General features: G+C 43.4%; 1 protein-coding gene across 2 annotated transcripts in view; it reads right to left on the bottom strand.

The window, feature by feature from the left end:
- The window catches only part of CCNJL (cyclin J like), a 47,836-nt gene that overhangs the window by 17,326 nt on the left and 12,731 nt on the right, over window positions 1-17,779 (bottom strand). For both annotated transcript variants that reach the window (XM_054038631.1, XM_054038632.1), the window contains exon 3: window positions 12,596-12,806. In XM_054038631.1, the coding sequence (XP_053894606.1) occupies window positions 12,596-12,806 (211 nt within the window). The remainder of the gene's footprint in view (window positions 1-12,595; window positions 12,807-17,779) is intronic.

The raw sequence follows: 17,779 nt of genomic DNA on the forward strand, positions 1-17,779 counted from the left end.
TAGCTGATGAGATTATCCCCACCTCGGAATCCATGGTCAGAAGTGGGGCAGCGGTGGCGGCCCCCCCTAGAACTGCATGCAGCTCGGCATAGAAGTGGCATGTCCGCGGCTCTGACCCAGAGCGACCGTTTGCCTCCTTTGTTTTTTTGATAGGCTTGTCTGAGCTCCTTGACTTTCACGGGGCACTGATCTGAGTCCCTATTGTGGCCTCTCTCCATCATGCCCTTGGAGATTTTTTCAAAAGTTTTGGCATTTCGTCTTTTTGAACGAAGTTCTGCTAGCACTGAATCCTCTCCCCATATAGCGATCAGATCCAGTACCTCCCGTACGGTCCATGCTGGTGCTCTTTTTTGATTATCGGCCTGCATGGTTACCTGTGCTGATGAGCTATCTGTGGTCACCTGTGCTCTCCACGCTGGGCAAACAGGAAATGAAATTCAAATGTTCGCGGGGCTTTTCCTGTCTACCTGGCCAGTGCATCTGAGTTAAGATTGCTGTCCAGAGCGGTCACAATGGTGCACTGTGGGATAGCTCCCGGAGGCCAATACCATCGAATTGCAGCCACACTAACCCTAATTCGAAATGATAAAATCGATTTTGGCGCCTTAGTGAAAAAGTTTTTCCTAATATCCAACCTAAACCTCCCCCACTGCAACTTGAGCCCATTACTCCTTGTTCTGTCATCTGGTACCACTGAGAACAGTCTAGATCCATTCTCTTTGGAACCCCCTTTCAGGTAGTTGAAAGCAGCTATCAAATCCCCCCCCTCATTCTTCTCTTCTGCAGACTAAACAATCCCAGTTCCCTCAGCCTCTCCTCATAAGTCATGTGCTCCAGCCCCCTAATCATTTTTGTTGCCCTCCATTGGACTCTTTCCAATTTATCTACATCTTTCTTGTAGTGTCGGGCCCAAAACTGGACACAATACCCCAGATGAGGCCTCACCAATGTCAAATAGAGGGGAATGATCACGTCCCTCAATCTGCTGGCAATGCCCCTACTTATACAGCCCAAAATGCCGTTATCCTTCTTGGCAACAAGGGCACACTATTGACTCATATCCAGCTTCTCGTCCACTGTAACCCCTAGGTCCTTTTCTGCAGAATTGCTGCCTAGCCGCTTGGTCCCTAGTCTGTAGCACTGAATGGGATTGTTCCACCGTAAGTGCAGGACTCTGCACTTGTCCTTGTTGAACCTCATCAGATTTCTTTTCGCCCAATCCTCTGATTTGTCTAGGTCACTCTGTATCCTATCCCTACCTCCAGCGTATCTACCCATTGACTCATCAAGATAGAACCATAGGGACTTTCACATGAAGTGAGGGTTCAGAGCCCAGACTACAGTGTAGTAGCCCCAAATCCCAGTTCTTTGCTTCCAGTAGCCCCTAATTTATACCACCCCTCCATAAATCATTTAACGGCCATTTATTCTGACAGTCTGAAAGGGGCTTGGTGAAAGGCTTGCAGTCAAGTGTCGAGAAACAACATGATTTGGGGAAACTCAGCAGATAAAGAAGATAGATATTCAGAAAGAAAACTCGTTCGGATAGGTTATCTGAAAGCTAAAATGCACATGCTACAAGAGGGAAGACACAAAGCCCTCAGGCAGCTCCAACTTTGCCCTGTTTTTGCAGGATTTCTTTTTCTTCATGTCTGGCAGAGCCTCATTAAGATCAGGTCACTGAAAGGTTAGGAAAAGTATACAGTAACCAAGTAATTAACAAATAATTCCTATGGGGATTAGGAGAGAGTATACATTTTCACAGAGCCAGGATGGCTGTGCTGCACTCAACTTCTTTAGGCTACATTTACCACTGTACTGGACTATGGCTTTCCCCAGAATTAGTCATCTACTTCTTAAAAAGTAGTTATAATGAGCATTGCCACTAGAAAAGCAGTGTGTTCAGGTCTCCATTCACCTTTCCTGAAAGGAAGCTGTGTCACACATTTGATTCCCAGTAGGTGACCAATCGAGAGATAATGGAATAATGAGAGGGTTAGTTTGGTGCGAAGTTAAGAATGCAATAATTAATACCTTCTGCACTGTGAAATTTTCAACATAGTTCAAAGGCAGCAATTAACAGATTCACTAAAAAGAGTCTCTCGCTTTAGATTATTTGTTTGCTGCAAATTCAAACCAACTACACCTCTACCTCGATATAACGTTGTCCTCGGGAGCCAAAAATCTTACCGCGTTATAGGTGAAACTGTGTTATATTGAATTTGCTTTGATCTGCCAGACTGCGCAGCCCCGCCCCACCCCCGGAGCACTGCTTTACTGCGTTATATCTGAATTCGTGTTATATCGAGGTAGCGGTGTACTTTGATGTATGGTTACATATGAGTGACACGCAGGTTATCATTCCTTTTTGCTTCTGCAGTGATCAGTGCTACTACACACCCTTAGAATCCTCCCTTCATCAATCCATTTTTCAAACTAACAGAAAGAGCCTTTGAACATCAGAGCTGTATGCTGTACAAATTTGTTATTGTTATTAAGTCAAAAATATGAAAGTAAAAAAAACAGTAAGATCTTGCTGTTCAAGGTGATGTTTTCCTTTGTTCATCTTTGTCATTCATCAGCAGATTAAAAAGGTGACACGACAAGTTTTAATTCTACTCGTTGTGTCAAAAAAACTTGTCTAACTTTCAGAAAATGACAACATCCTCCATATTTTTTGAGCTTCTTCAGGTATTGCCACAGAGCAGTATTTTATAGCCAAAGGATGTGTTCTACACTATTTTATGAACACCTTAGGAATGTCTATAGAGCAGCAGCCATTTGCCAAAAAGCATGTTATTTATTAAAACAAAATTCAGCCTTAAAATTCCAACAGTGAAGCAGGAGAGAAATAGTGACACTGTCACTAAACCAAAAAGAAACTAAGATTCAAGAGTGAATTAGGGCACAGAGTTCATGCATTAGTCTTTCACTTTCAGAGATCATTTTGCATCAGTTTTTGAAGGTCCCCCTCTGGACTTTATGACTCACCTAAAGCTATCCTAGCACTTGGCACAGAAATTTCAGAAGAGTGCACTGGCGGATCTCTGTGAGAACCTCTGTGTTCTTGTGTAACTAAGGACTAGCTAAACTAACAATCAGTTCCATAAATACTAAATCACTCCTGCTTCCCACTCAATCACAGATGTCTTCAAAAGCTTTTTGCAGTTTGGAAAGCAATCCATGACTGTACAACCTGGAAAGTATCAAGAAAACAAAGTTCTGTCCTGTTTGGCTTTAATCAAGATGATATATTACATGCTTTAAATTTAAACAAGGACAGCTAAGTTCAGTTGTGGCGTTGAAATTTTGACTGACATTTATAGGTAAACAGCCTGTGCCAGATTTGCAACCAACGCCACTTTCCAACACGTTCTATAGCTACAAATCAAGAAAGCTGGAAGTGTTTCAGCCAGGCTATACTCCATCAGTATGAAGTCTCTTAGGTCTGTATAACTATGTCACTCAGTATGAAAATCCAGAGCCCCGAACGACACAATTAAACCGACCTAACCCCCCAGTATAAACAGCACTGGGTCGATGGGAGAATTCTCCCGCCAACCTACCTACCACCTCTCAGAAAGGTGGGTTACCTATGCTGACAGGAGAAGTCCTCCCATTGGTGTATGTAATATCTACACTGAAGAGCTGCAGCATTTTAAGCACAGACAAGTCCTTAAATGCTTTTGAAAATCCCACTCGGAGGTGCCTAAATATTTTCCTAGAATCCTGATTTTAGGGTCCTATTTTTTTAAACTGTTGGCCTGTGTGTAAAGAGTTCCAATTCCTTTGTTAATGCATTGAAAAACCTAAACCTAGATCATTAAATACTGAAGCAGTTTTGTTTTCAAGTGATGCCTCTAAAAGAAAAGAATAATAAAAAATACAGTAGCCTCTGATGCTGAAAACACTTATGCACATCCTTAACTTTAAGCACATGAGCAGAACTATTGAATTCAATGGAACTACTTGGGTGAGCCAAGTTCCATACCTGCTTAAGTGTGTGCAGGATCTGGGCTTTAATTTTCAATGTTTTGTTCTTTGCCTATAGCAGTTTTGTAAAATACAAATGAGATGTCCTTCCAGTAGTGTTCTTCTTAAGAAGCAGCATGTGTAACTAAATTTTAATCTAAAGTTACAATAGCAAAAGTTGTAAATTAGCTGTATAAAGCCTCAACCTGATTAAATCAGATTTAAATCGCTCCACTCTGTTCACAATCAAGAGGTTTTTCCAGTGTGAAAAACTTGCTTTCTTTAAAAAGAAATATGTTCAGCTAGCTAGAGTGAAAGCCTGAAACAGTGTTGCCAAGAGGAACAGATTTAAGTCAAAGAGAAAAGAACATTTCATTAGCTCATCTGTCTGCCAGAAAGGATTAAAAGGGCCTACTCATGCTGGCTTTTAACTAGGGAAAAAAGATAAAGGTTTAAAAAGGGGCACCAGCTGTCAAAAGGTACCCGAAGCAACAGTTGCTATGCAATCCTAGCTACAGTGTGCATCTCAGAGTGTTTACCTGGGGGTTTGCGGAGGAGAGGACAAGGAAGGTCTTCCAGGGGCTTTGCACAGTGACGAAAATAAAGAAAAAGAGGACATACAATTAGTTTTATTAGAGTTTCAAAGTCCAGAGGAGTGGGGTAAAAAGGAATATTGATTGTCAGTTTAAAGAGTCATTAAAATGTAAGAGCTTTTCATCCCATAAATATCCAATTCAATCAAACCAAGTGGGGGGGAGACAGATCAAGCACATCCAGCCAGGCCTGAAGGAAACACTCATTCAATGCTACAAAGTGGTGTGCAGTTGAATACTGACAGACTATATTTTTCTTTACTCCTTGATCCACTAGATGACATACACATCTGAATGGAAGTTTTCCCAACTAGTTTGTCTTACTGCAAGACAGAGGCACTAGCAGCTCACAATGAGATCTCTAGTTAGCGTAAGATAACTGGCTCAATTAAGGCTAGGCCTACGCTGGCAATTGAACTACTAAACTTTTGTCTTTCAGAAGTATTAACCCTCCCAGTCCCCTACCCCCCCAAAAAAAGACAAGTTTTGCCATGACAAGTGCTAGCGTGAACAGCAACACAAACACTGCTCGTTGGGGGTAGAAGTTTTTTGTTGGTAGGCGAGTCGACAAACAGCGGTTACACTGCACGACTTTTAGCGGCATGGCTGTGGTGACACAGCCATGTTGCTAAAAGTGGTGTAGTGTAGACACAGCCTTAATGCTCCCTCCTCTTCCTCCCCCAGCCCCATTGTCTCTCATCCTCCTGCTGCATTTTGTTATAACCTAGATGGAGAGCTCTTTGGGACAGGGATTCTTTCCTACCTCTCTGTATAGCATATACCACAAGGTGCCCCTAGGTGCTAGTGAAATACAAATAAGACAACACTTTAGCCCTATGCAGGGACAGCGCTGTTCCCTTTATGGTATCAGGGAGATTTCAAATTTAAAAATATGCGCTGACTTAGAAAGGTGAGTAAGAAATCACAACTGGCTGATTTTTGCTGTACGAAATTAAATGCGGAGACTCCCCGTACCTTTGCTTTATCATGTGCTTCTTGCTAACTCACCCTTCTAAGTGAAGATGCTTCAGTGCCATTAACATGCAGTATTTCCAACTCACATGATTTTTATCTTGAATCTCACATTTGATATCTTTCTTAAAGCCCCAAGCTCCTGGAGTCAGGTGAAAACATTACAAAGTCCGTTTTTCATTTTTTTTAAATGACTGTTGAAAAAGCTTGAAAAGTTGAGCTCTAGATGATCAAAAACCAGAAAGTATATAAAAAGAAGCCAAAATGTGAGGGGGGTGGGGAAGGGGTTAAATTTCAATCTTTTAAGATAATCTTAGGATGTTTGGGGGCCTGACTCCTGATTTTTGAATGCCTGAAACTGGCAGTAGCCCCCACCCCATCAGATACAAGCCTCCAACTTATTGGGGTCCACAGAAGTCAGGGCAGGCAGGAGCTCTTACCCCCTGTGAGATGTCCTTCCTCTTAGCTATATCCATAAATCCACCAATTGTTTTCATCTTTCTTCAAATGCCTAGTGGGCCAGCATGTACCTTCTTCTAATTTTAGTAATCAGCTCCAGGCACCTGGTGTTGATTGTAAACACTGAATAGCTCTTCAGGCTCACACACACAGATGCTGGCCAGGTAGTTTATCAGTTTTCTAATTCGTTTTCTGGAGATGTGACCCCACCCAGCCAGCTCAGCTCAAATCACTGCTGGTTTTAAGACTGTCAGTGTCTTGTTCCTGAAAATCATTCAACTTCCTGCATTTCCTTTTGACATGTTGGGGTGTGGAGCTTTTAAGTGATAAATTAGAGGCAATGCAGAAGCCACTCCATCTCTCTCCCCCCGCCCATCTCTCTTGAGGGGGTGTCATCTTGGGGAAAAAATAGGAAGGACAGTTGAAACATGGACATAGAAATTTGATTTGGGGTAGGGTCCCCTTATAACACTAATACCTAGTTAATAGATAGCACTTTTCATTTGATCTCAATGTTCTTTGCGCATTAGGTCATCCCCATTTTAAAGATGAGGAAATGGAGGCACAGAGGGGAAGTGGTTTGCCCAAGGTCACACAATGAGCCAATGGCAGAGCTGAAAATACAATCTACATCTCCGGAGTCTTGCTCCAGTGCTCTATCCACTAGGCCACATCCGACGGGAGGAGGGGGACTCAGCATAACTTTAAAATGGAAACACACTCACTTGGGGCGGTTTGTGCCTAACTTGTAAAATATTAAAATGTATTCAAGTTGTTAGCAAACAGGTACATGACAAGGAAGAGTAATATTTGCAGCTTCTGTCTTTTCATTCCACCCAACTGCTCCTGCTTCAGTGTTCCTTCTCACCAAACTACCCTGTAATGCAGGCAGCCAGGGAACCAGGAGTGGCCAGCACCAGTTACAAGTCACCCACCTGCTGTCTCCCAACCCTGAATAAGAGCAGTAGCAGCACAGTCTGTTGATAACTTGGGGAGGAAAGGGTGTGCACAAAGGCAGCCTGGTGGTGAAAGAAGGCTGAAGTGTGCAGAGGGTTGAGGACAGACGATCAGGAGTGTGACAAAGAACTGTGTAGAGAAAGGAGAGGGATTGGGAACGGAGAAACAGGGAAGTGAGCGAAAACACTGAACCGATGGTGGTGAAAGGAAGGCTGAATCAACAGCAGTAGCATGTTTTTCATAAACACTTTGAGAGTTACATAAGACTTGGCAGCGATGGAAAGCTGGCCCCAATACTGATGCCAGCTAAGTGAGGCAAAGTCAGCACTATTACTTCCCCTACCACCAGTCGCTGACCTCACCTAGTTTACCTCATGGTAAGTCTACCGGTGCCTTGCCTCCACTAGGTTTTACAGCAGGATAGTCAACACAAGTTAGTCATCCTGTAGTGAACACACAACTTTTTTTGGTCAGTGGAGACATAGCCAGAGTGGTACAGTTAGGAGTAGTCTATATGGGAAAGTTATACCAGTTATACAGATATGGCTATATTAGTGTAACTGTCTTACCTTTCAGCAGAAAAGGAAAGGATTTAAGCTAAACAAAAAAATCAAAAAACCAACCCACCCAAGTGACAAGCTAAATTAATAAGCGACCACTTATACAAGAGGGAGAAATTAAATTCACAGTGAAGTCTTATGTGCCATCCTACCTAACTTATTTTCTAACATTGACCAGGAAACAATTTACTGCATTTCTGTTATTTATATTGCACTAGCACCTACATGTGCCAATCAAGAAATGGGTCCTCACTGTGATAGGTACTGTACAAACAGAGATGATACCCACCCCCAGAGAATTACTGTAAGTGAAAGGAAAATCCACAACACCAAACTAACAGGCTGCCTGCCCATGTGTCAATGAAGCAGTTTTGCCAACTGGCCTGAATAGGGCCCGTGAAAGTTTTTCTTTAGCTCACCAACAACATATGTCAGATGCCCTGAAAAGCGAGCCTCGCTGCCTTAGAGCACACTCATGAGCAATGCTCTTTCTCAGCCTTTCAGTCAGAAAGCAGCTCTCTCCCCCATCCACCCCCCTTCTAGTCTCAACAAAGGAGTCTGCAAATGCATCTTCTTTCAGACAGCTGAGACTTGCACTGCTCCAGCTTTTGGAAGGCAGCCCACAATCCTCCTTGCTGAAAGCAAGCAGCTGAGCTGCCCCCGTCAAGGCACTTACGCATTCATGTTGGTTGGCTGTTGTGCTGTCACTAATGACTTTCTCCAACTGTGCATAGCAAGGGTGTCACAAAGCAGAATCCACCAGATGAGCTGGAAGCCGCTCTACATGCCCAGCGGGGAGGGAGAACAGGGTGGGGAGAGATTGCCCGTACCTGAGCTCAGCTCAGGTAGTGTTAATGTGTTCTCCTTTCGCTCCAGTTCCCTCTATTTTTTAAACTCAGCTCTTGAAAAGCACACAGGAGGATTAAGAAGTTGTGTAAACTCTGTAATATGGTAACACCTTGTTAAACAGAGAGATTTCATGACTATAATCCTGTATCATGTCGCCTTAAACAAAAGCTCACTGTTGTAATGATTGTTTTGTTTCTGATATTTACATGGCAAGAATCTGTGAACCTGTTAAATACTTTTTTTTTTATTACTATTTAGAGAGTTATTTAAAAACCCTCTGAGAAATTAGAATGTTCTGGAAGCAACACGACACTGAATATAGTGAAGCAGCTAACAGATTGCTCACGGAGTTTGGCTAAACAAAATAAATTACTACGTTGCAATAAAAGCAGAACCCTCAAGAGGAGAAAGGAGCAATAACTAAAAATTGTGAGAGCATTCAAAGTTGCCCTGTGTTAACTCATGGAAGGAGATCTGTTGCCTAAAGCCAGCTGTTGAGGGTTAGCTCTTCAGGGAAGAAAGGAGAGCAGGATTTTATACTGATAAAAGCAGAGTTCTCTTTAGGGATAGTCTAAACACAAAAAATCAGTATGCTACAGGTATAGTTGAAGCTGTGCATCCTCCTTCCCCCTTAGTGCACAGGTAGTTATACCAATATAGCACCTTTATGGCAGAATAACTGTGTCCACACGATGGCCTGTGCTGGTATAGTTAATTTTAAAAAATAATCACACTCCTAATCAAAATAGTTATATTGGTATAGAAATCAGTGTCTGTAAGCCAGGCCTTATTATATCACTAAATGACAGGTTTTAAGTTATGGCATGGTTTTGCAGAGTGTTAACTAGTGGTTTCCTTTACTGCAGTCAAGACTACGTAAGCAATTTAGAGATAGGGTTCCCCTCTGCCTCAGAAGGAATTTTACAGAGAAAAATCTCCCAGTCTTGCACTCTTTTTCTGAGAATAAGGACCAATAATGGGCACCCAGACAGCCTGATTCAGGAATCAAATGCCTTTCATCTCCATAAACTGATAACTCCAGGAAGGCTACAGAGATTGACACACATCCTAAACTAGGATATTTAACTGCTTCTGAAAGCCATTTTCCAGCAACAGACTCCCTGTGAACCAGTATTGAAGGAGTCTCAAATCACATTTTCTAAAACTACTGTGAAGGTTTTGTCCCATCTGCACTAGCATTCATTCATTTTCAATGCCAACTCAAGGGGAACAGCAACAATCCATGTTATTAGTGTGCACAGGGCTTTAATATTAATCCCCTCACAACTGCAGAAACCTCCTCTACCCCTCCAGCTCTGCATGCATTTGAAGCAGTAGTGGCAAGCAGGTTACAACTACTTGATGGTTTTTCAAGGGACGCACACACCTTGGTTACAGTGATTTCAAGTTCCAATACGATTTGACTGGCTAGCACAAATAGACCCAGATTGTTCTGGAACTGCAAGATCCTTCCCATATGTCAAACATTTTGTAACTAGTAAGTTACTTTACCTGCTAATAAACACAAAGATATAGGCAAGTGTGCATGCTTCAGGTAGAACAAATAAATGTATTAACTATAAAGATAGATTTTAAGTGATTATAAGTCAAAATATAAGTCAGATTTGGTCAAATGAAACAAAAGCAAAAACACATTCTAAGCTGATCTTAACATTTTCAATGTCCTTACAAACTTAGATGCTTCTCACTACAGGCTGGCTTTTCAGCCAGGCTCTCTCCTTTGATCAGTGTTTCAGTTGCTTGATGTTGGTGGTGTCTGTAGATGTAGGTGGAAGAGAGAAAGCATGGCAAAATGTCTCTCCCTTTTATTATGACCTTTCTTTCCTCTTGGCTTTGCTGCCTCCCCCCCGCCCTTTCAAAGTCAGGTGAGAATTACCTCATCACAGTTCCAAACTGACCAAAGGAAGGGGGTGATTCCCTCGAAGGTCTAACAGATGCTTTTGTTGCTGCCTAAGCCAGCGTCCTTAGGTGCCAAATCTGTGGGTGTTCTGGGGCTGGAGCACCCACGGAGAAAAGTTAGTGGGTGCAGCAGCCAAGCTCCCTGTCCTGCCTCACCTCCTCCGCCACCACCACCTCCTCTGCCTAACTTCCAGCGCTTGCTGCTGCCAAACAACTGTAGGGGAGGGGAGCGGGAACGTGGCGTGCTCAAGGGAGGAGGTGGGGAAAGGCGGGGCCAGGGCAGAGGTTTGGGGAAGGAGTCAGAATAGGGGCAGGAAGGGGGTGGGGCAGAGGTGGAGTTGGGGCAGGGCTGGGGGCAGAGCACCCACCGGCACCAGTAGAAGTCAGCACCTATGCCAGCATCTATTGTTCCTGTGAGGCTGGGCTGGGTTTGTCCCATCCATCCACCCTGACGAGGTGTGAACTGCCTCTCTGTCCTTGGAGAGTTTTTGCATGGGCTTGCTTTAAGCCATGAGGGTACATTTTCAACCTCAACTATATACATCGAATTATAACCTATAACATCACTGTAACAACCATGCTCAGTGCATCATGAGCCTTCCAAAGACACCCAACATGACAAACTTTGCATCAGATATCACACAATCAGAGAAGACTAAAAGCTTTGAGACCTCCTTCATCCATCATAAACAGAAGAACAACTACTATATTCTCTTAGATTAAAGTGACCTGGAAAGTAAGTGCTTTGAACTGGCATTACTTCAGCAGTTGCAAGCCTCTCTTGCAACGTAATGAAGTTATGCAGTACTGGAGATTTTAAAAGATGAGCTGCAAGTTGTTTGAAGTTCAGTTCTGAGCTTGCATAAGGGTATGTCTACACTGGAAGCTTCGAAGTGCTCCCACAGCAGCGCTTTGAAGTGCGAGTGTGGTCACACACGAGCACTGGGACAGAGCTCTCCCAGCACTCCTGGTAATCCACCTCCATGAGAGGATTAGCTCCCAGCGCTGGGAACGCGGCTCCCAGCGCTGAGAACCTGTCTACACTAGCGCTTTAAAGCACTCAGACTTGCTGCACTCGGGGGCGGGGGGGTGATTTTTCACACCCCTGAGTCAGCAAGTTAGAGTGCTATAAAATGCAAGTTTAAACAAACCCTTAGCTTTTAGGGATATTTAAATCTGGTATTTTGTTTAAAAAAAAAAAAAATTAGACTGAACCAAAATACCAGGCTCAAAGAAAAGATTGAACTAATTCCAGCCAATGCTATTATTTGCAATTATTTTGGTTTCTTCTCCATTCCAATTTTAATCAGCTTTTACTGCAAGGTAAGTCAGCAACTAAATGATCATTCACCAATACTAGCTCCTCTATATTTCAAAGATGATACAATAACCTCCACCTTTTTCAAAGCTAGGAAAAAAGGGCAACACTTCTCTAGATTTAGAAACGTATACCAAAATCTTGTGTCTGTTCCACCATAGTGTTATGCTGCCTTAAGTGTCCTTTGTATGGTAGAATTATCCTAGCACAATCCATTTCAGGAGAGACCATAAGTAGGATCCTTGTGGCTGCATCAGTGCCATCCACCATTTGCATAGCCTTGAGTGCAGAGGTGGTGCTGAACAAATAAAGCTATCTTTGTCACAGGCTCATTTTCAAGACAAACCAAGAAACCGGAACAAGTATGACAGTGTCACTTTACTCAAATGGACGTTAGTTGCTGTGTAACATTTTAGTACATATTCTGTGTTTATAAATTTTCTAGCCAGGTTCTCACTCAAATCATAGATGCATTGATGGAGAAGACATCACTGTGAGCAAAAGTTCTCCAGTGGTACAAACGTTTTAGGGTTTACGTAGAGCTATTGGCTGGGAACCCTGAACTTCTTTGCCAAGTTAAAAATTCCATTCTTTAAGATCGCTTCTTAAAAAACTTCCCTGAAATGCAAGAGTTTAACAATTCAACTTGTTCTTTAGTTTGGTTACTAAACAAAGCTACTTTAAAACCATGTAATGCCGGTTCAAAGGTATATTGGCAAGCACATACCAAAGCACACTGCGGCAGCTGTAACTGCCTTCAGCTCAGATATTAGGAGATCCTATTCTGCAATGTACTGAGTGATCCCAGCTCTCTATGGAAGCCAAGCATTGCACAATTTAAGGCCCAAATTGATAAATTCTAGGAGAGGTTATATATCTTGCATTAAAATGATCCCCTGTTGAATGGAGAATAGCAGCTTGTGTGTTACATAAACAAAGCAACCATCTGCTTGATCAGAAAAAACAAATATGTTCATAGGCAGCAGTTAACTTACTTGCTAGGAGAAGGCAGGCAATCGAAATGACATGCAGTTGCTTGACAGTAATATCATAGTGATCCATAAAGAGGTCCAGTAAGTAGACAGCAAGGTGCCGTGCCGTAGGGCAGAGATTGCAGCGGCTGCTGAGGACAGTCAAGAGGTCAGTAAAGTAGCGGCGCATCCCAATCTGTGGTGAATGGGCCTTATAGACAGGCAGTTTCAGTTCCTACAAAAACACAACAGAGGGGAGAGAGGTATTAAAAGGAGTATTTGTTTCAATGGCTAGAATGCCCAAACCAACATCCACCATCTACTATGGTAAGTGCTTAGCTACTATAGCAATAGGATTTACTCAGAACGCAGAGCTGGGTTAGTGCCAACATGTTTCGAAAGTCAATTCACTTCCAATATGTTCGAGTTGTTCATTTATTCATTTTCCTTAGGAGACTTAAGGTACTTGGTTGTGCACTGTAAATTCTGGTTTAACCCAGCAATAACTAGTTATTGCTTTCCATAAAGAGAGCTCCAACACTATCCAGACTTAAAGAAAAATTATCATGAAGAATAATTGAAAAGGGGCATTGTCAGGTCAAAATTTTGCACCAAAGTCAGGTTCTGTACTATATTTCTTAAGACATAGGGGTTCATTTTTATACACACACATTCCATAGAGAGCACCTAAACTTTGCTTTTTAAATTTTTAGAACAAGGAAGGAGTTTTGTATTTTAAAGGACCTAGCATTCTTTTATTGTGTTAAAAACCCAAATATTGGAGAGTAGTGGTAGCCTACAAAAAAGAACATTGATTAGAAAGGAAGCAGTTTATTTCCATTGTCCAAGGAGAGAAAAATGCAGAGACAAGCAGCATAATGATGAGTGGTTAGAATTTAAATCTTTACAGTTTTAACTATTTGGGGTGTTTTTGTACGAGAGAAGTTTGAGAGCCCATTATATTTTATTTGACTAACGTTTTCTATGTCACATCTCACGTGTGAAGTTTTTATATTACTCAAAGACCAAGGCCTCACATGTAGCTCTGCAGTATGGCATTCCCTTCTCCAGATAAAGACAAAGTAAAGTCACATGCTCGGTCTATACTAGTAAAATAGTTCAAACTCAATCTAACGAGATTTTAAATAGGATTCTGCACCCAGAGGGGACAGGGAAAGTGTGGTGAACCCCAAGGTTACCCATGACCAGCCAAACACATTTTTAAACATGAACTTTTTCCTAGTTTAGATGCGGCCACAAGGTAAGGAGGAGGAATTTGCTGTGCTCAAATCAGAATGGAATACATGTTCTTGATATGGCAGTTTCCCATCCATAGAACAGTGTATATCTCGTGATATCAGCTTGTTTGCCCAGTTTGTGCCACTTAATGTCTGCTTAGAAACAGATGTACTACCCCTTAAATGCCAACACAGTTATACTGGTATAAAAAGATGCTTGTAATGGGATAGTTTATTCCCCTAAATTAAAGTGTGTAAACTGGGTCTTAGAGAAGCATTTGTAAGAAATGCACAGTAGGGTGCAACAATTAGGGTATGTCTACAGTAGAAATGCTGCAGCTTTGTAGCACACACACACACACTCTACAGTGACAGAAGGGTTCATTTACTGCTGTAGTAAATCCATCTCTACAAGAGATGGTACCAAGGTCAACAGAAGAATTCTTCTATGGACTCAGCAGTGTCTACCCCAGGGCTCAGGTCAATTTAACAGGGTGTGAAGATTTTCAGAGTCCTGAGTAACGTAATTAAATAGATCTAACTTTGTAGCATAGACCAGGCCTTGGTCGTTGTACAAGCTCTTTCCTCAATTAACACTTGGCTGAACACTAGTTTATAGGAACCAGTGGCTTGCTGAAAACATATAATGAAATCCTTTGGTACTTTATTAACCCCCATTGCCTAGCTGCCAACATGCAGACTTACCTGCCATAACTATCCTACCACCATGAAATTGCTTTACAATCTTTATTTGACAGCACTAAAATAGGGACTAAGACACCACCCTCCAAACCAGGGTAGTGACTGCCCAATATCTCTTTCTTCCTTACTGAGAGGAGACATTCCACGAGGAGGTTCAACTTATCAGAAGAAAATATCATGACACAATTAGCCTTAGGGGGGTGCTTATAGCCTTAGGGGGGTGCAAGAAGACTCCATACCAAAAAAGCAGCTTACAAATACAGCGAGCAGAGTACTGTTCTGGATGATCGATTCTCAGGCCTTTTTAAAAAGAGGCAGCGACAAACCACATTCCGGAGTAAACAGCCACATGCTGTGGACAGGGAAGCAGCCCTTTGAAACCTGGGGCAGCCTTCACTGAAGGATTATAAAAATATCCCCCACTAGTAACGATTTATAAAAAAGCGAGACAATGAAACATTTCCCCCATTGTTTTATATCAATTAAAAAACCCAGCCGTTTGAGTCTGCAATTTTTTTTATCCTGGGATTTAAGGTAATCTCTACAACCTACACCTGGGTCCAGAACAGAATCCAATACACTTACAGACCAGATGTTTGAGTCTGTGGCTATTGAAACAAATTTTAAAACCAAAGAGTAGCTCATCTTTTCAGAGAGAGAGATGGACATACACAAAACAATGTGGGTGAGGTAATATCTTTAATCTACAGAGTTGTCCAATAAAAAGTCCTCCCCCCTACTGTTTTTTTTTTTTTTTTTTTTTTTTTTAAAAAGTCAGTCATAATCCATTATTCCAACCCAAGTAATTTATAGAAAGCCTGGCTGCTTTTCTAGCCTTTTATTCCCTTAGACAGTCATCAAGATTTTCCAGTGTTTTTCTTCATATAAAGAAAACTAGGTTTCCTAGCAAATGTTTTGACTATGCAGATTGAAGTTTTACTTCCTTTATATTGATTTTCAGTAGAATAGAAAAGCAATGGATGTAAGAGACAAAATTTGAGGAGTTGGGGTTACCAAAGCATTTACCAGAAAGTTATTGGCATGTCCAGAAATTGCTGTTTAGTTGCAGAGTGTCAATAGATTAGAATGTGACATGGGCTTTGAAACACAAGTGCATAGATCAGGGGTCGGCAACCGACAGCACGCGTGCCAAAGGTGACACGCGAGCCGATTTTTGATGGCATGCGGCGCTGCTGCTGCTCTGGGGTTCCCGCTGCTGACTCCTGCCAGCCAGGGTCCCACCGCCAGTGCAACTCCGCACCCGCTGCTGGCCTGGGGGAAGGAACCCCAGGCCGGCGGTGGGCTGAGACCCCGGCTGGCAGGAGCCAGCGGCCGAAACCCCAGAGCAGTGGCGGGCTGAGCTGCTCAGTCGCTGCTCTGGGGTTCCAGCTGCTGACCCCTTGCCATCCAGCGTCCCCACCTCCGCAGCCCCACTCACCTTGCTTCCCCTTGGAGTTCCAGCGCAGGCCCCCACCAGACAGGGTCCAGGCCTCTAGCCCTGCTCAGCCCTACCAGCTCTACTCACCTCAGCTACTGATCTGGGGTTCCAGCCGCTGACCTCCTGCCAGCCGGGGTCTGGATCTCCAGCCTTGCTCAGCCTGCTTTCCAGCCTGACCCTAACCCTAACAGTAGTTTGGTTATATATTATAGACTTATAGAGAGACCTTCTAAAAAACGTTAAAATGTATTACCGGCACACGAAGCCTTAAATTAGAGTGTATAAATGAAGACTCGGCACACCACTTCTGAAAGGTTGCCGACCCCTGGCGTAGATCCTTAGAAGCCAAACACATACCAGAATAGTGACAACTGCCTCTATCAGGCTTTGTCTACTACAAAGAAAAATTCAGTGGATGCTCTTATTCTAGTATAGAAGGGGCTGTTTTCAGTTTAGGTCACTTAAGAAGGTGTTTAAGAGCTAAACTAAAATGGAAATGTTGACATAGGGGACTATACTTAGGCTGTAAGTATGGGGCAGGGACTCTTTGTTCTGTGTTTGTATAGCGCCTACCATAATGGGATCCTGGTCCATAACACACTCTTAGGAGCTACCACAATACACAATCACAGCTAGTTAAACTTTCCAGTGTAGACAAGGCCTTAGGTCTTCACTAAGGAAGTAAGGGCGAGTCTACACTACAAAGTTAGGTCAACACAAGGTGACCTATGTATGCATCTATACTCAAATTACAGTGACAGTCAAACCACCTCCCTAAATGGTGTGGAACCATGGGTGACCTATTCAGGTTGATGTAGTGCAACTGCAGACACTGTGTGACATGTGTCAGTCACAACTATCCTCCAGCAACTGTCCCACCATGCCCCATTCTTCACTATAGAACTGGTGCTGAGCCACAGACCTGCTGCTTTTACAACAGGCTGCATCCCATACTTGGTGAAGACCTCACCAGCACCCCACAGACCATAGATACCTCCAAGGAGCCTGAGACAGAGACCCCTGCTGTGAACAATGAGGAGGAGGAAGATGCGGCTGGGGGTTCCAGCCATGCCACAAGCCAGGATCTGTTCGAGACTCCCCCACAGTCTAGCCCAAGGGTGGGCAAATTTTTTGGCCCAAGGGCCACATCTGGGTGCGGAAATTGCATGCAGGGCTATGAATGTAGGGCTGGGGCAGGGGGTTGGGGTGCGGGAGAGAGTGCAGGGTGCGGGGTGCCAGAAGGGACTCAGGGCAGGGTGTTGGGGTGCCGGGGGGGTGCCATGTGTGGGAGGAGGCTCAGGGCAGTGGGTTGGGGTGCAGAGGGTGGGGTGTAGGAGGGGTGCAGCAAGGGGCTCAGGGCAGGGGGCTGAAGTGCAAGAAGGGTGTGGCAGGAGGCTCAGGGCACGGGGTTGGGGTGCGGGGTGCATGAGGGGTGTGGGCTCCAGCCCGGCACCGCTTACCTGGAGTGGCTCGTTGTGACTACAAATCCAATGGTATGTCTGTTTTTATTAGCAACTTCTGGCACGGTGAGCTTAAGGGATGCACCCTTAACGCCTGACCTCATGAGAAGGAGAGAGAAGACGACAAGCTAGAGATCTTTCAAGCTAGTGCTACATCAGACTGTGGACAAGGAGCTTGTAGGAACAATCTGACTGAAAACATGGAAAAAACAATACAAAACAAATGTCAAGCAAAAGGCCTAGCTAGGAGTCCCAGCAGAACAAGGAGAGGGAAATGCACCAGCATAATAATGGGTCTTTTCAGGCAGCAAACCCAAACACTTCAGACTTTGGTTGACTGACAGGACTAAACATCAGACTCAGCCTTTGC

Source organism: Malaclemys terrapin, chromosome 8 (genome assembly GCF_027887155.1).
Source record: "Malaclemys terrapin pileata isolate rMalTer1 chromosome 8, rMalTer1.hap1, whole genome shotgun sequence".
Classification (NCBI taxonomy): Eukaryota; Metazoa; Chordata; order Testudines; family Emydidae; genus Malaclemys; species Malaclemys terrapin.